General features: G+C 40.1%; 1 protein-coding gene across 3 annotated transcripts in view; it reads left to right on the forward strand.

Moving 5' to 3' along the window:
• Positions 1-19,494, forward strand: part of lrch2 (leucine-rich repeats and calponin homology (CH) domain containing 2) — a 35,492-nt gene extending 15,998 nt beyond the window's left edge. The window contains exons 12-21 of one of the 3 annotated variants that reach the window (XM_087847239.1): positions 286-354; positions 625-687; positions 1,829-1,877; positions 2,042-2,182; positions 5,182-5,232; positions 5,320-5,383; positions 9,326-9,438; positions 14,259-14,396; positions 14,563-14,640; positions 15,047-19,494. In XM_087847239.1, the coding sequence (XP_087703365.1) occupies positions 286-354; positions 625-687; positions 1,829-1,877; positions 2,042-2,182; positions 5,182-5,232; positions 5,320-5,383; positions 9,326-9,438; positions 14,259-14,396; positions 14,563-14,640; positions 15,047-15,166 (886 nt within the window). In that variant the 3' untranslated portion in view covers positions 15,167-19,494. The remainder of the gene's footprint in view (positions 1-285; positions 355-624; positions 688-1,828; positions 1,878-2,041; positions 2,183-5,181; positions 5,233-5,319; positions 5,384-9,325; positions 9,439-14,258; positions 14,397-14,562; positions 14,641-15,046) is intronic. The other 2 variants (XM_087847240.1, XM_087847241.1) reach the window with 2 other exon arrangements.
• The last annotated feature ends 2,124 nt before the right edge of the window (positions 19,495-21,618 follow it).

The raw sequence follows: 21,618 nt of genomic DNA on the forward strand, positions 1-21,618 counted from the left end.
TAAGTAATAGTCCTGTAAGTGGTTTGACAGAGCAAACAGACAGGCATCGAAGTCTACATTTCCCGTGAACTGGACAGTTTGGTTTACTCATTGAACAAATCCACTGCGTCAGCATTCCTGCCCAATCATTTACGCTACATCTCTACCTACTGCACTTTACCGCTTTTGTCTTTGCAAGTCAGACCCATATCAGCTATACCTGACTTTTTCTTCTCCACTTTTGCCATTTCCTGATCTTCTCCTGTTCCCCCGACTTGCCTACTGCTTGTTTGCGTGGCTTCTTAGACGACGGTCCTTAATTTGCAGAGCCGAAAGTCTAATTCACAGGAGGAGAGTGACTGGCCGGGCACACAGGTAGAGCGATTTTTGTTGTCATGGTTTACAGTTTGCTTTTTCAAATTCATTTCATACATACAGGCGTCTTACGAGAATAAAGGTGCAGCTATTTTTGATTCTTTGCACTCACTTCCTGTGACTCAGTGTTTGGTGACTCAGTGTACTGATGTTTTGAGTTTTTTTTGTGACATGGTCAAAAAATATTTCATGCACTGCATGTGCAATGTAATCTCAGCCTGTTTGAACAGTTCTTGTGTTCGCCTGTTTGCTGTATGTGTGCGTCTGCAGATTCCTCAGTCACTCTGGAAGCTCCGGCAGCAAACCGAGACTCACACCTCAGACCGCTCGGAGGTGAGTTCTGTGCTAGTGCGTCTTCAGCTTCCAAAGAAAACTAGAGAGATGTAACTTTTGTAGATAAAATAACTCACGTCTGCTAAAAAAGCACATTAATACCCACCCCTGCACCTGTCAGTTTCTGTGTTGATTCTTAAATCCTCTCTGCTTGTTTTTAAAGTACTTCATGGTGTCACTCCAGTACGTTTCACATGCTTACAAGCGTGCGAAGCAGTGTGCCCTCTCGTTCCTTGTGTGCCAATCTGCCATTTGGGGAGGAAACCTTTAGCTTTTATGGACTTCTGATGGAATTTTCTGCTGGTGTCCCTGAGAGAATCTGAAAGCGCTAAAATCTTTCAATCTAAACACACCTCCTTTTTCTGGCATTATCATTCAAAGACTTATTGTGACCTTACTTTTAATTTTTTTAAAATGCATTTTTAAAAATTCATTATTTATTCCATTTTTGGATTGCTCCCAGGGTTACCTGCTTTACTCCTGTGCTACCGATTTCTTTAAAATTTAAATTATTTCGCTTATTTTAAAATTGTGTGTTGTTGCATTAAAATCTTTATGACTTCTTGTCTTATCTGGCAGCTTAAGCGATAGAGTCCTCAGTCTGGGCAGAGTCCACAAGAATCACTACTCCTCACTAATGGGGAGCACTAATCACTAATCAACAGTGTTGCTTAGGATTTAGTGAAACTTGCACACAAAGATCACCTCACGGGTCTTCACCTAAACTGTACTCAAAGTCAGGCTGTGACACTTTATGGGCAGCTGCTTCTCACATTTTTCAAGCTGAACATGCTCAACATGTCCGGGGCCAGTAAACTGCAGCAGACGTGATTTACTAGCTTCCAAAGTGTTGTTCAAGTTAATCACAGGGCAGCTCGGTGGTGTTCTCCAGTAACACTTAGCTGTGAGATATACAGGAGTCTTGCACACAGATTTGTTTTTGAGTAACACAAAACAGCCAGATTTGTTCTAGAACGCATCAACTTTTCCAAAACGTGACTGGCGGTGTGAGTCATGCACAGTTTGTCTTCCTGTCTCCAAATATTTGTTGACCCTAATCTCTTTGTATTCCCAAAAACATAACTTCATGGTATTTGAATGTCAAACAAAAGCTTGTGATGTTATTGTGTTGTTATATCAGTGCCTCTTTAGATGAAGGAAGCAGTGGAGCGTCAGTGCTGAGTGGACAGGTACCAACTTACTTTCTTTAAAGCAAACATACCGTGTTTCATTCACGCCCGTTTTTTAAGGCTTGTGTTTTTTTTCTTGATTGTGCCCCCCATTCTTCTCTGTAAGATGCGGAGAGTTTTATAGAGATTTTCTTTAGATTAATTTTAACTGCTTGTGTTTACAGCCCTCTTCCTCCTGCTCCTTTGATGGCTGTCTGAAGACAGATCAGTCTGATTCAGAGCCAAAGTGGCCTGAGATCCCACCTGTCCTCAATCAGAATGAAGACCGCAGGCGGAACAAGTATCTACGAAAAGATTATTTGAAGGTTGTGCAAATTCCCAGATTCTCACTACATATTCAGTAATGTCTTTGAAACACATTCTGGATTTGGATGTGTAGAATTTACAGACAAGAGACGAAATTTCTGCCACCAAAAGTTCTCTTGCATGTAGTCTGCTTGTACTCTGTGCTTGCACTTGTACAAAATCCGTCACGTTTCTTTAGGCTTTGGATGAATGCAGGTGATAAACAGTCCCCGTGAAGAACAAAATGCAGTGCCTACATGACCAAAACAAAAAATGCGTGCATTCACACACGTATTTATAAACAACGACCAACAGACCAAAACATAATCTTGGCTTGGATTTCTGGAGACTGCTGGAAAAAAAACCCAATGTCTGTCGCTCCCAGATGCTGAGCGAGCAGATGGGCCAGGGACTTTCTAGATTGCATCTACTTGCAGTAGGGCTGTTCGATATAACGATATATATCGGATGACGATATAAAAACGTCTATCGTTTCATTTTACGCTATCGTTTGTTTCGTGGTGTCGCAAAATAAACTGTTTACGGCAATATTTTTTCATCGTTTTGATGGTCACTGTAGTGGCTATATTAATTTCTTAAAGTTCTCTCTTTCTCTTATATTTTATATTACCACACAACGGACGGACAAGCGCCTGTTTTTATGCGTTGTGGTTAGCAACAACGACGGTAACGCTTGTTTATGTTCCACATAAACCTTTCACAATAAAGCTCAAGATCCTGTTGAGACTTTTCAAAATAAACTGAATCACGTGAAAGAGCAGATATTTACGGATGAGAAAAGTAGAAAATAAACCTTAGACTCAAACGTTAGAACAGGCTTTTCCCCGCAGCACGCCGTGTAATAAATACTCACAAAGAAAACGGCGGCCTTTACAACTTACATTAAACTATACATTTTTATGTCTAAAAATGTATAGTTTCATGCATCGGTTAAAACACTGGACTCCAGCTACATGACGCGCAGCTGGAAACACTTCCCGCAAGACGAGTTGCCCGAGATTCACAGAATTTACAGAAAATGTTATATTTTTGTGATTTATATCGTTATCGGATGATAGAATTCTTATATCGGGATATGAGATTTTGGTCATATCGCACAGCCCTAACTTGTAGAATACATTGTGCTATCAGACAGAATTGTATGCTCTATCTGATTTTCTGTGATAGCCATCTCCAAATGTGCAATAATGCATGACTGACTTAATCAAAATGATTAGAGTCGCACTGACTGCAAACACAGAAGTCAAAGGTTAGATTCAGGTTTGTCCACTAGTAGTTCACGGGGTAGTGTATGGCGTTATTTTTGTGCCTCTATTCTGAGTGAAAATTATTTTAAGAGAAGAAAAGTTTAATTTGAGCCAACAAAATCCATTGCTGCCTGCAAGAAATGTATTTCAGTGTTTGCTATTATCCATATGCACAGACAATAAAAGCCCCTCTCGCTCAGTTGTTGGGATTTGTTCTTGCTCAGATCTCTACTCTGTGTGCTAACAGACATCTGCAGACCTGCTCTCAACATTTCTGCACCCTGCGCGCTCGCCTCTTTCTGTACACCCTTATAAGCAGGGGTGCACAAAGGTGGTCCGCAGGTGCGCACAAAGGTGGTCCGCAGGTGCGCATTCGCTGTCAAAATAAAAGACACGCACCAGATAAGAAGTTGTAACGCGTGTTTGCGTACATAAGATGTTCTGGAGGAGGACAGGCATTTGTTTAGAACTCTTAAAGCTGTCGAAGAAGCAAGCCCTTTAAGCAATTACTTTGGTGTTCCTCCACCTCCAAAGAAATGTCAGAAGGAGTCCAAACCGCAAAAGAAGCGCGTATTCTCGGAAAAGTGGTTGCAGGAGGTGAGCTGGCTTCAAACAAATGATGAACGCACAGAGATGTGGTGCAGAATGTGCCGTGAAAATCCCACTCTAGCGGACAAAAACAATGCCTTTTATATGTACGCAAATGCGCGTTGCAACTTCTTATCTGGTGCGTGTCTTTTATTTTGACAGCGAATGCGCACCTGCAGACCATTTATGTGCACCCCTGCTTATAAGTGTGCCACAAAACCAACCAATCACAGACTTGGATGCAAAAAATTCTCATGGCTGTTTTGGTCACCAATAGCTCGCTAGCTACTGCATTCCGGAAACACTGTCCAGAATGTAGCTAAATCCAGTGGAGTGGTTTGGTTTAAACTAAATTAAAACCATAATGGTCTTGAAAAATAATATATTTTAAAATAAAATAATTAAACATATTAACCGAAAATGGGTTTAGCTACATTCTGGACCGTGTTTCCGGAATGCAGTAGCTAGCGAGCTGATTGGAGACCCTAACAGCCAATCAGAATTTTTGCATCAAAGTTTGTGATTGGTTGGTTTTGTGGCACACTTATAAGGGTGTACAGAAAGAGGTGAGCGCGCAGGGTGCAGAAATGTTGAGAACAGGTCCGCAGGTGTCTGTCAGCAGACAGAGTAGAGATCTGAGCAAGAACAAATTCCAACAACTGAGCGAGAGGGGTTGTTATTGTGTGTGCATATGGATAATAGCAAACACTGAAATACATTTCTTGTATGCAGCAATGGATTTTGTTGGCTCAAATTAAACTTTTCTTCACTCAAAATAATTTTCTCCCCAAAATGCAACATTTGCACTTGCAATTTTTATTTTTATTTTTGCGTGCGTTTAGAATAGAGGGACAAAAATAACGCCATAGTAGTGCAGGTCATCTACTAATGGCCATGTTGGCGGTTTGATCCCTGGCTGTTCCAGCCTTCAGTCTGCATAACACAGTATCCATGGGCAAGATACTCGCCCCATTATTTTTGTGGGATTTAGAGGCACACTAGCCACTTAATGTATAAACATGTGCCGATCACTCTTTTAATAAGCGTGTCACTGTTTAGATAAATGAATAACAAACATGTAACACCAGGTTTGCTTCCATAAATAGAACAGGAGATGAACAATTAGCATAAAACAAACATCTAATTATCTCTTTTGTTGACAGTACAAATGTCAGAGTGCTCGCAAAAACTCAAGTGGCAACGTTGACTCTGAGGTGGGTATGAAAATGTTATCTTAAAAGATTGTGTAAGTGTTAATGCTGCGTCCCATTCTGAATTGGATGTGAATGTTTTCTCCTCAGGAGGGTTTGCGCAACACTGATTTCAGCACTACTCTGACAGTGTTTGGACTTAAGCCAAGATCAGGTAACACAGATGTCCTTGTTCTTTAAATGACACTGTCTGAATCGTTTGGCTCAGTGCTTTTCCTTTTCACTAGAATGATTGTCTCGGGGCTTACTTGGGCATAAAAATAGTAACAAAAATAAAGTCAATCAGACGGTTAGAACCCATCCTTCCCGTCGATTTGAAAAGATAATAAAAAACAAACTGCTGAAATGATATAAGTACGTTACATTTTACATGTTGTGTGGATATGAAAAAAGATCTCTCTCATATGTTCCAATTTTATTGAGCAAAAACCAAAACAATAGTGTTTACTTACTAAAAAAAAACCCTTCTAAAGACATCACAGGTAAAATAAGCTACTCTGTCTAAAGGATGTGTTACCGCGGAAAACATCGTCGATGCCTATATGTGTTGAAATGGCAATGTTAAGAATGCCTTGTTTTCACACTGAGTCACTTTCTTTTTAAGGTGGAGTCTCATCATTCTTTCACGAGAATTAGGGAGGGTTTTCTAAAGAACTGCCAGTCTGCGCCCCCATAACCAGCTTTTGGATACAGTCAGAAAATCTTCCTGGATGTACAAATAAAACTTGTTTTACTTTGACAGGAGGATAATAAATCGTGAATTGGCCTACCGAAAAAAAACAAAAGCAAAAAAAACAAACAAACAGTGTCGGGGGAAAAATCACGTCTGACAACCTCCTGACTGCATGTTCTCTCTGACTATAAATCTCAAAGAGCTAATCCTTGCCTTGCAGAGTAGAGTGCAGTGCCAGCTGAGCGTTTTGTAATGCAGTTATGTCCACAATCTGTTCGCAATTTTTGTAATCTTACTTCTGTACACTGGCGATTTTAAGTCACACGATCAAGATGTGATTGAAGTGCAGACTTTCATCTTTAATTCAACTGGCTTAACAAGTCTTTCTTTGTTTGTCTCCTGAAGCCTCCTTCAGTTGCATCAGTGTCTCTTTGGGCCTCATATTGAAGAAGTTGTTTTATTATTATCCAGTGCACAGCAAAAATAATCGCAGCGGTTTACACTGATCAGTAAAATTAAGAAAGTTATTGGAATTCTAATAAAAAATAAAGAGCCCAAATTTTTACAAAATAAAGTGCATCGAAGGAATACATTAGAAGTGACCATGAAAGCCCAAGTTGTACTAATGCCTTATGCGAAGGTTTTTAAATATTGAAAAAGGCTTAAAAGTTATGGCTATGCAGCTCACAACTGTTTTGGACAAAAGTCTCCAATGAGCTTTGATGCACAGTGCTGAAGCAGAATGCTCTGCTGTTACTTGACCTCTGACCGCCACATTTTACTTGACTGAGATACTCAGTTTGTGTCTCAGGTTCTGCCTTGAAGCGGTTTCTGCCTCGTATCTGTCTGATCGATTCCTTTCTTTTCGGCTGCTTTTAACTTCAGGTCGTCTTCGACTTCTCTTGATTATGGTGTACTACAAGGTTCTGTCTTGGAGGCTTTACTGTTGCTGTACCTCCTGCGTCTTTAGCACATTTTGACAACGTTTAAAGACGTTATTTGTCTCTTTTAAGCCCCAGGATGTTTCTGAGCGACAGATCTTGCATAGTTGCTTAGACTCTGTTAAAGGTTGGTCGGCTGACAGTTCTTCTCAAATTGAAGAGGAGAAAACGACTTTTCGTATGTGACCCTGAGAGATTTTTCCGTAAGATAATTGAAACTCTTGGTCGCTTGCCACATTTGCTAAGTGTTAACTTTTGATGCGCTGTTTGCTCTTCCCTAAATCACTTAATTATTACCAGGCTGAGTCCTGCTGTGTCACGCTGTGAAATGGAAGTTCTTATTCATGCCTTGATTTTAATCAGGTCTGGATTATTAGAATTCGTTGCTGGATTATTAACACAGCTTCTGTGAGGCTGAGAATGAAAGGAGACAGTGCTTTTGCAACAGTGGCCCCAAGACAAAACTCTTCTATTGTTGTATTTACATAATTTGTCATGGTGTAGCGAGGGAAGAGGCCTCTTTTGGCAATGAACAGCCTATCGTCCAGTCCATTTTGAGCTTCTGCAAACTGGAATATGTCCAAATATCAAATATCTCTACTTCCTAAATAGTTGATGTAACATTTTTGATAAAGCTGAAAGTCTGCACTTTAGTCACATGTTGGCTGTTTCATTTAAAATAATTTCATTTAAAATATGCAGGCATTTTTGGGCAGTTTAATCCATAAAGTGTTATACCTTTTTTAGCCTATATATGGTTTGCAAATTAACTACTAACAAAATACAAACTTTAACACCGATCAGAGTATCTTGAAAAAATATTTTGACATATTTGTCACAGTGAAATGTTTTAGAACATCAGCACCTTTTAATATTAGATCAAGATAATCTGAGTTGATACGAAATTCATGTTTTAAACGATGATTTTATTAATTAAGAGGAAACAAGCTATCCAAGTCTGCATGGTTCTTTGTCCAGGGTTGCCCCATCCATAGCAGTAAGAATTGAAATCAAACATTTATGAGAGTTTTGACTCACTCTTCTTTGCAGAATTGTTTTAATTCAGCCACACTGGAGAGTTTTTGAGTCTGTTCCAGGTCATGCCAAGACATTGTAATTGAATCAGAGTCTGAACTTTGACCAGGCCACTAAAAAAAACCTTTTAAAACCTATAGGTGGACAGTCTCCTTCAGGATTTTCTGGTAGTAAGCAGAATCCATGGTTCATAATCCTGAAGCAGCAAAGCAGCCTCAGCAAATCACATGACCACCACCATGTTTGGCTGTTAGGATGCTTATGAAATGCTGTGTTAGTTTTATGCCAGATGTAACTGGACTCCAGTTACTGGAAAGTTTGCTCATCAGTCCACAGAATATTTTCACATAAATTTGGGGGATGATCAAGATGTTTTGGCGTTTTTTTTGTGGGTTTTTTTTGCAAATGTCTGACGAGCCTTTGTGATCTTTTTGGTCAGCGGTGGTTTTCTCCTTGAACTCTCCCATAAATGGCATTTTTGCCCAGTCTTTTTGTTATTGTTGAATCATGAACTCTGAAAGACTCTCAGGTCTTTCGTGACCTCCCGGATGAGTCTACGATGTGCTCTTGGAGTAATTTTGGTCCGCTGGCACACTCCTGACAAACTTCACCACTGTTCCAAGTTTTCTCCACTGAAATTACCTTTGTAAAAAATTTGAGCAGTCGCAGTTAAATCATGATTTAACAAGGGCGTCAGGTAGCTTTGGATAGCTTTGTTTTCATTAATTTACAAAATCATCATATAAAAACTAAATTTTGTATTTAAATGCAAAAAATTCTGTCTGCCTTATTTGGAGTGTTTTTTTTTTTAAATTTACCTGTTATATGTTACCTGGCATACGGTGATATTCTTTGAATTGGCTCCGATTTTTCTAAAAGCTCTTTCATAAAAGTCTAAGGAGGTTGGAAAGAAAGCGACTGGACGTCTTTACGTTTCTTGAAGACGTTTCACCTTTCGCCTCGCTTTCTTCCCACGCTCCTTAGACTACAACAACAACATCTTGGATGACTGAGAACCTACAGAGACTCTTTGATAAAAGTAAAGAAGACTGTCACTGAATAGGAAATGAAACCAAATCAGCCAGACTGTGTCTCGTAAACCCAAAGGGATGGGATGACTTGAAATAAAGGAAGACATGCACAAGCACACTGTACGCTTCCTACTGTAAATACAGATTTAGATTGTATCACAGCCACACCTAATTCCAGGTAACAAACAGCACAGATTTGTTCCTTGGACATTGTTGGGATTTGGTCTTATACAGTAAGCGCTCATATTATTTGATAGACTTTCACATTAACTCTGCATTTCTACTGTCAGACTGAAATCGAGCAGGTGGCCTGAAATTGAACTGAACGACTGTGATGTACTAAATACTTTTTTTTTTCTGTTCTTCTTATTTCCTTTGTGTGTTCTTTGGATTGTTACCCCCATCTGTAATTTTAGCCTTCACCAGAGGAAGCCATCAGGAGATCAGCTCTACAGACCCGAGCTTCACGATGAGAAGGAAGATGGAGCACTTGAGAGAGGAAATGGAGCAGATAGGACTGTTACGACAGGTCAGATGCCTTGCAGCTTATTTATGCCTTTGCGTTTGTATGAGTCATGGAGTCATACAGAGGCCAAAGCTCAAGAGATCCTGCTTTTGTTTCAGTGTTTACTCCTTTGAGCTAGACAATTGCTTCTTATCCAGCCTTCCTGCTTAGGAATACAGATTCATCATGACTTCACTTGGTTTCCAAGGAATTAAGAAACACGCTGAGTCTAAATTGACTCATCTATTTATGCTGGGGCTATAGCAACGGAGGGATGGGTGTGAAGGGCTGAAACACTTTTGTTTTTGCTTATGAAAATAATTTAGGAATCAGGGTGGGCTCCTAGCTGGACCTACAACCTACTAATTCCAACATAGTTGGGAGGATGTGTGAAATTTAAATAAAAACAGAATGCAGTGATTTGCAAAACTCATAAATCCATATTTTATTCACAACAGAACACAGAAAACATCAGTTAAACAATGTTTAAACTGTGACACGGCATCATTTTAAGAAGAAAAAACGGTCATTTTGAATTAAATGGGAGCAACACATGTCAACAAAGTTGGGACAGAGCCATGTTTGTCATTGTGCAGCATCCGCTCTTCTTTTTTTAACAGCAGGACTTTTGGGAGGGGAATGTATTCCTGTTCTTATCTGATAGTGGACTCAAGCTGCTCAACAGTCCTGGGTCATCAAATGTTGGACTCCAGGCAGGCCAACTCAGCACCCAGACTGTAATAGATGCAGTATGTGATTTGGCACTGTCTTGTTGAAATATGCGAGTTAAAAAAAAGAAAAATATGTTATCTGGAAGTGAGCGTATGTTGCTCTAAAGCCTGTATATATCTTTCAGCACTGATGGTGCCTTTCCAAAAGTGTAAGTTGTCATCAGAGATGCAGGTTTTTTTAACTGAACACTAATAAAATCCCACATCATCCCTCTCCTGTTTCATCCACAAAATGTGGCATCCATGTTTTCCGAAAAGAATGTCTAATGTTGATTTGTGCAACCATGGAACATTTACTCCACTTTGCCTCAACCAATGAGCTTTGGTTCATTGCATAATAGAGCTTTAACCTGCATTTGTGGATGTGGCATGGCAAACTGTGTTCACAGATGTTAATTTTAGAAAGCATTCGTGAGCCCCTGCAGTGATTTCCATGAGAGAATCATGCCTGTTTTAAATGGAGTGCCACCAGAGGGCACGTAGATCAACAAAAATCTCCAGATTCTCTAAATCAGGGGTCCCCAACTCCAGGCCTCGAGGGCCGGTGTCCTGCAGTTTGCAAATGTGTCTGTGATCCAACACAGCTGATTCAAATGGCTAAATTACCTCCTCAACATGTCTTGCAGTTCGCCAGAGGCCTGGCAATGAACTAATCATGTGATTCAGGTGTGTTGACCCAGGGTGAGATCTAAAACCTGCAGGACACCGGCTTGGAGTTGGGGACCCCTGCTCTAAATCTTCAATAAAAAATATCTGTCATAAAATAGTAAAGGGCCTCAATTTAAATGTTGGATATTTTTCTTCCATTGTGAACAAAATACAGGTTTATGAGATCTGCAAATCATTGCATTATCTTTTGATTTACATTTTATACAGTGTCTCCAATTTTTCCGAACTGGCTTTGTAAGTACACTCTTACTGTTCCCACAGGAATTAAGGTGTGTAGCAGCTGGGTTCTGCTAACCAAATGCACTCGATTAATTCATTATCACCAAATGTGAGCACCTCAATAAAAGTCAACGTTTTGGCATTCTTCTCGCCTGGAGTATTCGGGCATGCTAACACATGATGGGACAAGGTCCCAAGGTCACAGTGAGCAATGCTCAGAGATTCTGCACAAACCCCGAGAGGTACAACTCACATGTAGCTCAGAGAATCCTTGCAGCTAACGAGGCATTCAATGCCAAGCTGTGGCATGTGTTTGCTTATTTAATTTTGTCAGCTGAGTTGGAATTAAAGTCCAAACTGTCATTTTTGCCATTTTCAAGCAGCCCTGCAAGAAAGGGACAAAGAAAGTATCAAGGGAAAGCAAATGATCAGGTTAACATTGTGGTTTAGTAGTTGCACACATGCCCGTGCAACCTGCTGCGTCCCACGGTGCTAAAGTGAAGTAACGTATTTGCTTGCAAACCATCTGTACAGAACCAGAGGTGTAACCAACAGTCAGCATGTCGGAGAATGTCAGACACACCTAAAATATGTGGAGCGTGCACAGTGTCGTTGGCATGATAATAAACATTAGAAGAGAGCAAAACACATCAAAATGACTGGCTAGTCTAATTCTAATGAAAAGCATTAGAGATGCAAAGTCTCTACAGGAGCGGCTAAAGAAAAATAATGCTTTCATTTCCTTAATCAGGCCAGGTTCATGAGGTGATGAGATGATAGTGGGGAAGAAAACAACCTGTCATCACTTGTCACAGAAATACAGGCTGGTAAAAGAATCGCTATAAATTCAAGGCGTGCACAGCATACTTGCGATAGCATCACACACTGACAGATGTTTTATAAAATACCTGACGCTTATATACCATTTTCCCAATAAGGTTTGCCGAGACAAAAGAACTCTTTGTCAAACCTGCCAAAACATCTTTACAAAAGGAGAAAAAAAATGAACAAGGGCACAAAGTGAAAGGGCGTTCCAAAACTGAGATGAGTCCGTAACAAAAGGAAAACAAAGTAGGCGTAGGTGACACTTTGCGTTCTGGAAAAAGAACAGACATTACCTTGAGAAAAAAAGCACTCCTTAGACTCAGAGTGTTCCCATGCCTGGCTCTACTGGGTGTTAGGCCATTATAGCATTGACATGAACCTCTTTTTAAAGATGTTCTCAGCGAGAGGATTCTCACCTCGTTTCCAAGAAAAGTTGCGAAAGCAAAGTAGCCTCAGGAAGTGAGCTACGATAGATTTCATCTGTTCGTTAATGATCAGATGATGAGAATAAAAAATTGAAGGCAGATGAAATGACTTGAATAAGTGGGAACATTAAACAGAGAAGAAGAAAGCCACCTGACAGCAATTGCTAACTTGGTTAGTATTTTAAAATTGACTGGGATTTTTGCAGTGGGTGGAATTTTTTGATAACAGCTGTAGGTTACTGGAAGTGTTTTTGCGTGCTGTAGCAATGTAGCCATGGTGGGGAAGGGCTGATTAATCTGAGGCGAGAGCCTTTTGAACTCAGGCAGTGGTCTGTTAAGCAGGAGTGATAGCATTTTTCCGCACATGGAAGAGCTTTGGATAATTTTATAGAGCAGTGTCACACCTTCCACCTAATTGATGGGAGCTCATACACAATTTACACATATAGATCTAAACTACTGGGAAAATTATAATAAACACATAGAGTCTAATCAGAAATGTACTTTTAATTAATTTCTGATTGACCTGAAATGTATCAATAACAAATAGTGTGTTTGATTCACCAGAAGTGTCTTTGTCAAAGTGCCGTTTACTCCTTCAGGGTGGTTGAAACGTGTGTTTGTAGGCGGTCTTGGAGTCTGAGACAATCAGCTCCAGGTTATAGGTCAATAAATAATTCAGGTTTTGTTCTTGAATCTTGTCCAGAGTTGCTTTGTAATGCATTTGGAATCCTGTTTTCTGGCAAGGGTTCATGATCTTACCTAACAGTCTAGTACAGAGTACACAGCCTGTCTTTACAGGTGTTGGGTATGAGCTTCCGTGTTTGGTTATAAGGGAAGTATTTAAATTCTAATATTTGAAAATTAAGCCAGGTGGTCATTTGTCCTAATGGAGACGCCTGTATAAGCGCCTGTATAAGCGAAAGAAACAGTTTCCACGGCTGGATTCAGCCCATACAAGTGGCTTCTTCTTCTCTGACTGAAGGGACATTTCAGGGTGTGCTTGTCCGTGCTGGGGTGAAAGCTTAAATTAGACTGTGGACAGAGCAGTTCACTGTTTGGGCAGCCAAGAGAACTTTCATTTCTAAAAACATAATCATTGTCATCGCTGGTCAGAAATGCTCTCCAGTCCAAGCAAAAGGTCAAACGGAAACAGATGGACTTCAGAAAAGTTACAGAAAGCAAAGCGTCACACCACAGGAGCAGAACAGTGCCTTATTCATGAACTTCATGGGAAATCAAAAACACGTTTGAAAGCATGCACAAAAACATTCAATGGTAGACAATTGACTTCAATAACATTCCTTTTAACATAATCAACATCAGTATCAGTTTCTTTAACTGCTTTGGATATATTGCGATGATAAACAGTAACTTTCCTTGTGATTTCCCACCTGAGGCAAGTATCTAATTCTTCTGTCTCTCCTGACTCATAGCAAATAGATATACCAAGAAGTATTTGTTGGATTTTGTCCCACTCTCTTCTCTGGCAGCAGTACTAACCCACCCATTCATACAAAAACAAACAAATTGGTTCTGTGGGAGATATTTAATAAAGACATAAATAACACTCTGCAGATCATCTGATTAACAGGGAGTGAGCTAATAGCTGGTGATTATCAGAACGCACATGCTCAGGTGTACTGGAAGCAAAAATAATGTAGCTTAGTAGATAGCAATTATTAAAAGGAGGATTTAATATGATCTTTCAGAGTTGCTTAACTTTCATTAAGCTGCGTGTGGTACACACCCAGGCACTTACCTCAGATCATTAACTGATTACACTCTCGTGAACCTTTGGTCCAAAGAAGCTGTTTGGATAAATACAGTAATTAAAAATAACAGAATGAAATGAAAGCGAGAGGATGGAGAACCCGCTGTGAGTAATTGATTCAATGTTAATAAATTAAACACCTTTCTACTCCAAATGTCGACGACAGTGACATTAGTGCGTTTTGTGTGTGTGTGTTTGCAGAACATTGAGTCCAGGCTCAAGGTGTTGCTTCCGGATGATGTTGGAGCAGCTCTAATGGATGGAGTTGTCCTTTGCCATTTAGCTAATCATATCTGTCCTCGGTCTGTAGCCAGCATCCATGTACCATCTCCTGCAGTGGTGAGAACACCCAATCTTCAAAATGAGTCTTTTTTTTAATTGTTAATGCCAAGAGTTAGAAATTCTCATGAATTTATTGGTTATAAAATTTTTGTCTGCTTAGCTATGTGGATTTTGTTCCGCTGTGAGTTTAATAAACTAAAATGATTGATATTTGGGCTTCTAGCCAAAGCTTAGCATGGCCAAATGCCGGAGAAACGTGGAAAACTTCTTGGATGCGTGTAAGAAGCTGGGTGTCCCACAGGTACTAACATTAACCATTTAACATTTTCATTCAGGCATTTCATACACGCTTCACTTCAAACACCACTTAACCTGTATTTATTTTGCAATATATCAATATATTCTTTGAAGATTTATTACTTTCCATGGTGATATCCACCGTTGGGCTCTGAAGCACAAGTTCCATACAGTTTCTGCAAGTTATATCATGCACACTCACTGGTCTGGTTTTTGCCTTTATCCTTGATCCTTCTCCAGATGAAGAATCACTGTCATAAATAATGAAAGACAAATGTGTTCTATTTGTCTCTGGTCAAATCTGCCTGTCAGAAAAGCTTTTAACAGTTAAATACTGTCTGAAAACCCCACCTTTTTTAAAAATTTTCTCTGAGTAAAATAAACAAAAAGACATCTCTCTGTTGACTCAGGACAAGCTGTGCCTGCCGCATCACATCCTAGAAGAACGTGGCCTAGTGAAAGTGGGTGTGACTGTGCAGGCTCTGCTGGATCTCCCCACGTCTAAGCCCACGCAGCTCTCGACTGTTTGACACGAGCCTCAGTTTTGCATCGGACCAGCACTCGTGCAGGATCACCTCTCTACCAAGCCCAAACCTTCTTCCTCATTACCAGGGACCAGAGACCCCAGTGGGGCGAGGAAACAGTGGCCCCATGGGTCTTTTGGAGTCGACTTTTGCCTGACTGAAACAGGAGACAAGATGTCTAAATGCTTCTGTCTCTTCATATGATGTCAGCTACCACTTACCTCTTTTCCATCACATTTTCACTCTTATGCTGTTCCTATTACTGGGGTCATCCTGGATGCGTGTTTTCTAAGGTGCTGAGCTAAAACTTGCAGAAGAGGCACACACGACGGTGAACCTAAGACATTAAAGGCTTGTGCGTCCTTCTTTCTAGTCACTGAGTCTGCGAGTGTCAGCACTGACCAAGTGGAAGTGAGGAAATGACAGACACATAACTTACTCTTTCACTGGAAAGGACTAGGCTGCCTGTACTGAGTGACCTTATTGGGTACTTACACTTGAGTTGCTCTTCTTACTTGTTAAATTTATTTTCTCCGTGAATTTTTTCTTGATTTTTGTTTTCATGGTTTTACACAGTCTTCATCAGGCATGCAAGGATGATATCCTGTTTTCAGCAGCTAAGCCTGATTCATCAATTGTTTTGTTTTTGTAATGCATTTAGACAGTGCTTTTTGAAAGCCGGTGTAATCTAGGAATGAATTTTATGTTATTATCATGCAGACAGAGGACTTTCCGCCTGTTTTTCTGGTGCAGTTTCAACACCTTTCAACCATAAATCACATCTGCATGCACCAGGGGACTTGACATTTGACCACTGTGATAATACGAACTTGGCTTTTGCCAAAAGCATGATATCTTGTTTTGTACTGTAGCATTTTTTCACTGTTTTTTTTTTTTAAACTCTAGGCCATTCTCGATTTTACCTTTTCTGAAGCTTTTGATACTTTGCTTCCAGCTGTTTCCAGTTAATGCTTGCCGTTTATGTGAAATTAGCAGCACAGATCTGCTGTATTGTTTATATTCTATGTGAATATTGTTTGTGAACGGCTGACTGATGGGTGCCTGGATCCGAAAATGGTTCAGGGTGCCCTTACAAACTTCCCACGCACGGTATGGTCTTATTTTCCCACTAAGCCATCCTGTTTAGTGTGGTTTCTAATACACTTTATTTCAGGGAAATTCTATTATTTATCTATTTATTTACTTGTTTTAACTGTTTGATTTTTGATTTGTGTGTCTCTGTCCTCACTACCTGCCCACATGCAACTGAAGATGTTAATCTCATGTTTTCCAGCAAATGGGAAATGACTAAAAGCTTTTAACTTTGGCACTAATCTGTTCCATGTGGTGGATCTGAGAGTTCAGTTCACTACCACATGAGAAAACACACGACAAAAACAGACAAAACACAAACCAGAAATGGAAACCATAAACTAATCAAGAGATCTGAAGAATAATTTTCTTTATTTTTATATAAACACATTTTTTAACCTTATTTCTCAGACCATGATTTGCAGCCATGGCTAAAAAGAAGTTCATCATCTATCATTTCTATGGTTAGCAGGATCATAATTTAAAAAAAACGTATAGTTCTTTTCAGGTCTAAAACTTAAATAACCCTAAGGACATATTAACATATGACATAATACAATGTTATTTAACAAAAAAGACGCCAGAATGCAGAGGCACTTTGGAATTTTGGCCCACTCTTCTTTACACGCCACAGGATTTCAGTCAGGTTGAGGTCTGGGATTTCTGTTGTAGATTCACTTACTGTTGCATGACCCAGTTTTGGCCAAGCTTTAGCTGTCGGATAGGTGACCTCACATAATTGACTCTAGAGTACTTTGGTATACAAACAAAACAAGCCCAAGTCATCACTCCTCTTCCACCGTGCTTTTTAACAGTTTAAGGTATGAGACGTTTGAGTTAATCTTATCGTATTTGCTTTTTGCCAAATGTGGTCCATTTTAGTCTCATCTGTTCAAAGGGCATCGTTCAAGAAGTCTTGTGGGTTGCACACATGCAACTTCGCAAACCTAAGCTGTCCGCCATGGTCTTTTAAAAGCAGAGGGCTTCCTCTGGCAAGCCTTCTAAACAAACTTTATGTGCGGCATAAAGTCTCCTTGGCATTGAACCAGCTCATACCTGAGTGCTCCAGACCAGAAAACTGTCAAAGCATCTGCTTTTATAGAGGAGCTTAGGAATAAAAAGCAAGGACTTAGTTTTTCCACTCACTTCTTCTACATTAAGGCTTACGTTTTGTTAAATAAATAATGATATGGTGTATCATGTCATCTGTTGTTGTTCATCTCCAGATGTGCTTACCTCATCTTAAGACCTGCGATGGACAGATTTAATATATTATGTCCTAATGTGCAAAACCTTAGTACAACACAGGGGTTGTACAGTCATTTTACAATGACTGTGTATACACTCTGTGTTTAAAACACAGTTTTAATTAAAACCTAAAGTGAGGTTAATGATTGGATTTGCATTAAATAGATTACTGGCAAAAGACTACAAGATCTACTAAATATGGGCTAACGCGACATCCCTAACCACTTCATAGGGCCAGGATACCCAGTTCCCTAATCTGACAGAACAAACAAAGAGAAAACTTGGTTAATGATCGGTAACTGACTTCACTAACTTCGAGTTTCTTCACTCGCAGCCATTAGAAAACAAAGTATGATGACCTAGTTCACACCATTCTCACACAATAGCTTTCATGCAGCCAACAGCCACAGACTTCACTGAAGGCTAATTGCTTCTAAATTTGCATGCTGATATGCCAGTTAAATTATTTCTGGCAGAGAAGTCTTTGGCAGTCTCGTGTTTTAACAAGGTCTCTCTTTTTACCACAGAAACAAGTTGACAGGGTGGTTAGAGCAGAGTGATGTCTGGTGAATATGTGGCGGATCACAAACCTGTCCTTTTTTTGGCGAGCCTTAGCTTTACTAGCTTAACGAGCCAAAGGCTAAAAACTAATGTGAAAAAACATTTGAGACTGGAGTAGGACATGTAGAACTACTGTGCCTCAGAGGAGGGATAGCTTTATTTATTTATTTGTTCACTTGTAGGTTAACTTCTCTATACAGGATAATTTATGTTGTTGTTAACTTAAACAGCTTCTATGCCGATGAGCTGCATCTCCGATTAGCCATCTTACTTGTGGAGAATTTGCTCAGATGCAGTGGTCAAACTTCATGAAAGGAAGTATAGAGACTTGCACTTCTGGTTTGATTCCAGGATACGAGGGTGCGTGCCAAATTCTTGGTTTCCATGTTACCGCTTTTCACCTCACGTTAATAACCCCAGTGTCTGAATTTGAATGGTGTTCATGAGAACCTCTGCTTCCTCTGAATAGCCTGTATTTTTCCCCTCATTGATGCTATGGTGTCATGTTCCAGAGAACAGATATCACACAGATAAAAATTAAGCTTCCAGTTTATCAGACCTTGAGTGTAAAATATGCATAAACCATCACAGAATCTCAGGTCGCATATTTTACTTATGCAGATAACTTTGAGTCTTTATGAATGACTGTACTGTTGGTCACTGGGTGATGTTTCCTGGTGTGTCATTTGGATTGTGGTAGTTGTTCTTTTTCCTGCAGGGCTCTAGTTAACAAGCAAAGCAAGCAGCAGTCAGTGAGCTCTCTTTTAAAGTATCTACTGTATGCATTCACCAAATGTATTGCCGTGCAGAATCCTTTATTCTGAAACACAATCAAATGTAACAACTGAAAAATAATATGTAAAATAATAATATTACACTGTGGTAGCCTGACAGGAGCTTTTTGGGTATATCTGATGGTAGCTTTCTAACTTCTTATCTTTAAACAATAAGAATAACTTGATACCTGAACTTACCTTTGGGTTATTTAGCTCTAGATACTGTTACAAATATTAACAATGGTGCAGAACTTTAGCTAACAATGTGTTGCCTCATCTGTTTTTTAAATTGCTGCACATATTCTGTTGTTTTAAATAATGCAGTTGCTCTCAGATTTGAGGTCCTTTGTGTGAAAAGTGAAAGGAAAAATAGAATTTTGTAAACAAACTAGAATACATTTTCATGATTTTGTCACTCGTGAAGACTGCCTGGGTCTGGGACACATAGTGTGTTGAATATCTTACCGCATAGACAATGTTTTGTGGCTTTAATCATTATTATCCGGTTACTGATGTGGTTTCCATGGGATTCGACTGAGATCTTCAGATAATAGTGACTCATACAGGTGAAGGAATATAAACCGAGGATAATTTTCTCTCCTGTGGGGAAAAGAGGTTAAACCACGTGAGACAAGTAATACCCTCTGCTGAGGCAGGAATATACAGTGGGGCAAAAAAGTATTTAGTCAGCCACCGATTGTGCAAGTTCCCCCACTTAAAATGATGACAGAGGTCAGTAATTTGCACCAGAGGTACACTTCAACTGTGAGAGACAGAATGTGAAAAAAAAATCCATGAATTCACATGGTAAGATTTGTAAAGAATTTATTCGTAAATCAGGGTGGAAAATAAGTATTTGGTCACCTCAAACAAGGAAAATCCCTGGCTCTCACAGACCTGTAACGTCTTCTGTAAGAAGCTTTTCTGTCCCCCACTCGTTACCTGTATGAATGGCACCTGTTTGACCTCATCATCTGTATAAAAGACACCTGTCCACAGCCTCAACCAGTCAGACTCCAAACGCCGCCATGGCCAAGACCAAAGAGCTTTCGAAGGACACCAGGAAAAGAATTGTAGACCTGCACCAGACTGGGAAGAGTGAATCTACAATAGGCAAGCAGCTTGGTGTGAAAAAATCAACTGTGGGAGCAATCATCAGAAAATGGAAGACATACAAGACCACTGATAATCTCCCTCGATCTGGGGCTCCACGCAAGATCTCATCCCGTGGGGTCAAAATGATCATGAGAACGGTGAGCAAAGATCCCAGAACCACACGGGGGGACCTGGTGAATGACCTGCAGAGAGCTGGGACCAAAGTAACAAAGGTCACCATCAGTAACACACTACAACGGCAGGGAATCAAATCCCGCAGTGCCAGACGTGTTCCGCTGCTGAAGCCAGTGCATGTCCAGGCCCGTCTGAAGTTTGCCAGAGAGCACATGGATGATACAGCAGAGGATTGGGAGAATGTCATGTGGTCAGATGAAACCAAAGTAGAACTTTTTGGTATAAACTCAACTCGTCGTGTTTGGAGGAAGAAGAATACTGAGTTGCATCCCAAGAACACCATACCTACTGTGAAGCATGGGGGTGGAAACATCATGCTATGGGGCTGTTTTTCTGCCAAGGGGACAGGACGACTGACCCGTGTTAAGGACAGAATGAATGGGGCCAAGTATCGTGAGATTTTGAGCCAAAACCTCCTTCCATCAGTGAGAACTTTGAAGATGAAACGAGGCTGGGTCTTCCAACATGACAATGATCCAAAACACACCGCCCGGGCAACAAAGGAGTGGCTCCGTAAGAAGCATTTGAAAGTCCTGGAGTGGCCTAGCCAGTCTCCAGACCTCAACCCCATAGAAAATCTGTGGCGGGAGTTGAAAGTCCGTGTTGCTCGGCGACAGCCCCAAAACATCACTGCTCTTGAGAAAATCTGCATGGAGGAATGGGCCAAAATACCAGCTACTGTGTTTGCAAACCTGGTAAAGACCTATAGTAAACGTTTGACCTCTCTTATTGCCAACAAAGGTTATGTTACAAAGTATTGAGTTGTATTTTTGTTATTGACCAAATACTTATTTTCCACCCTGATTTACGAATAAATTCTTTACAAATCCTACCATGTGAATTCATGGATTTTTTTTTCACATTCTGTCTCTCACAGTTGAAGTGTACCTCTGGTGCAAATTACTGACCTCTGTCATCATTTTAAGTGGGGGAACTTGCACAATCGGTGGCTGACTAAATACTTTTTTGCCCCACTGTATGTGCATCTACAAGTCATAAAATATTCAGTAATTGCAAATTAAATTTTCACCACACCTTGTGGAAAAAGCCACTTTCATATAAATCCAGTTGAAAAACAAAACCTCACACACCCTCAGAGTTCTTTGTCCTCAAGACATTGAGAGATTAGCACGAGGCAGGCCTTATCCCTTGTGTATTTTTCTATTTCTAATATCCAGAGTAACGCATATTGTATTAACAGGTGTGTCTCATTTCCTAAGGGCTGCAATTCAAGTAAATAATACTTTCATATAAATCCAATTGGACACAAAACCTCAGTGGTGTTTTAAGTGGTACATATTTAGGCTGAATTGAACTGGTGTTGGACTCTAACGCTGCGTGTAACTTCTGTAATTGTTGTAAAAGCAAGGGAGAGCAGCAGCTCGACCTCTGTTATCTCTTTCTGCAATATACTTATGTCATCACCGCACCGCTCGCTCGCCTGCAAAGACATGGCACATTACATTTTCATTCATCTTGTCATCGAAGTGT

Source organism: Neolamprologus brichardi, chromosome 10 (genome assembly GCF_056152115.1).
Source record: "Neolamprologus brichardi isolate AB-2024 chromosome 10, ASM5615211v1, whole genome shotgun sequence".
In the NCBI taxonomy this organism is placed as follows: Eukaryota; Metazoa; Chordata; class Actinopteri; order Cichliformes; family Cichlidae; genus Neolamprologus; species Neolamprologus brichardi.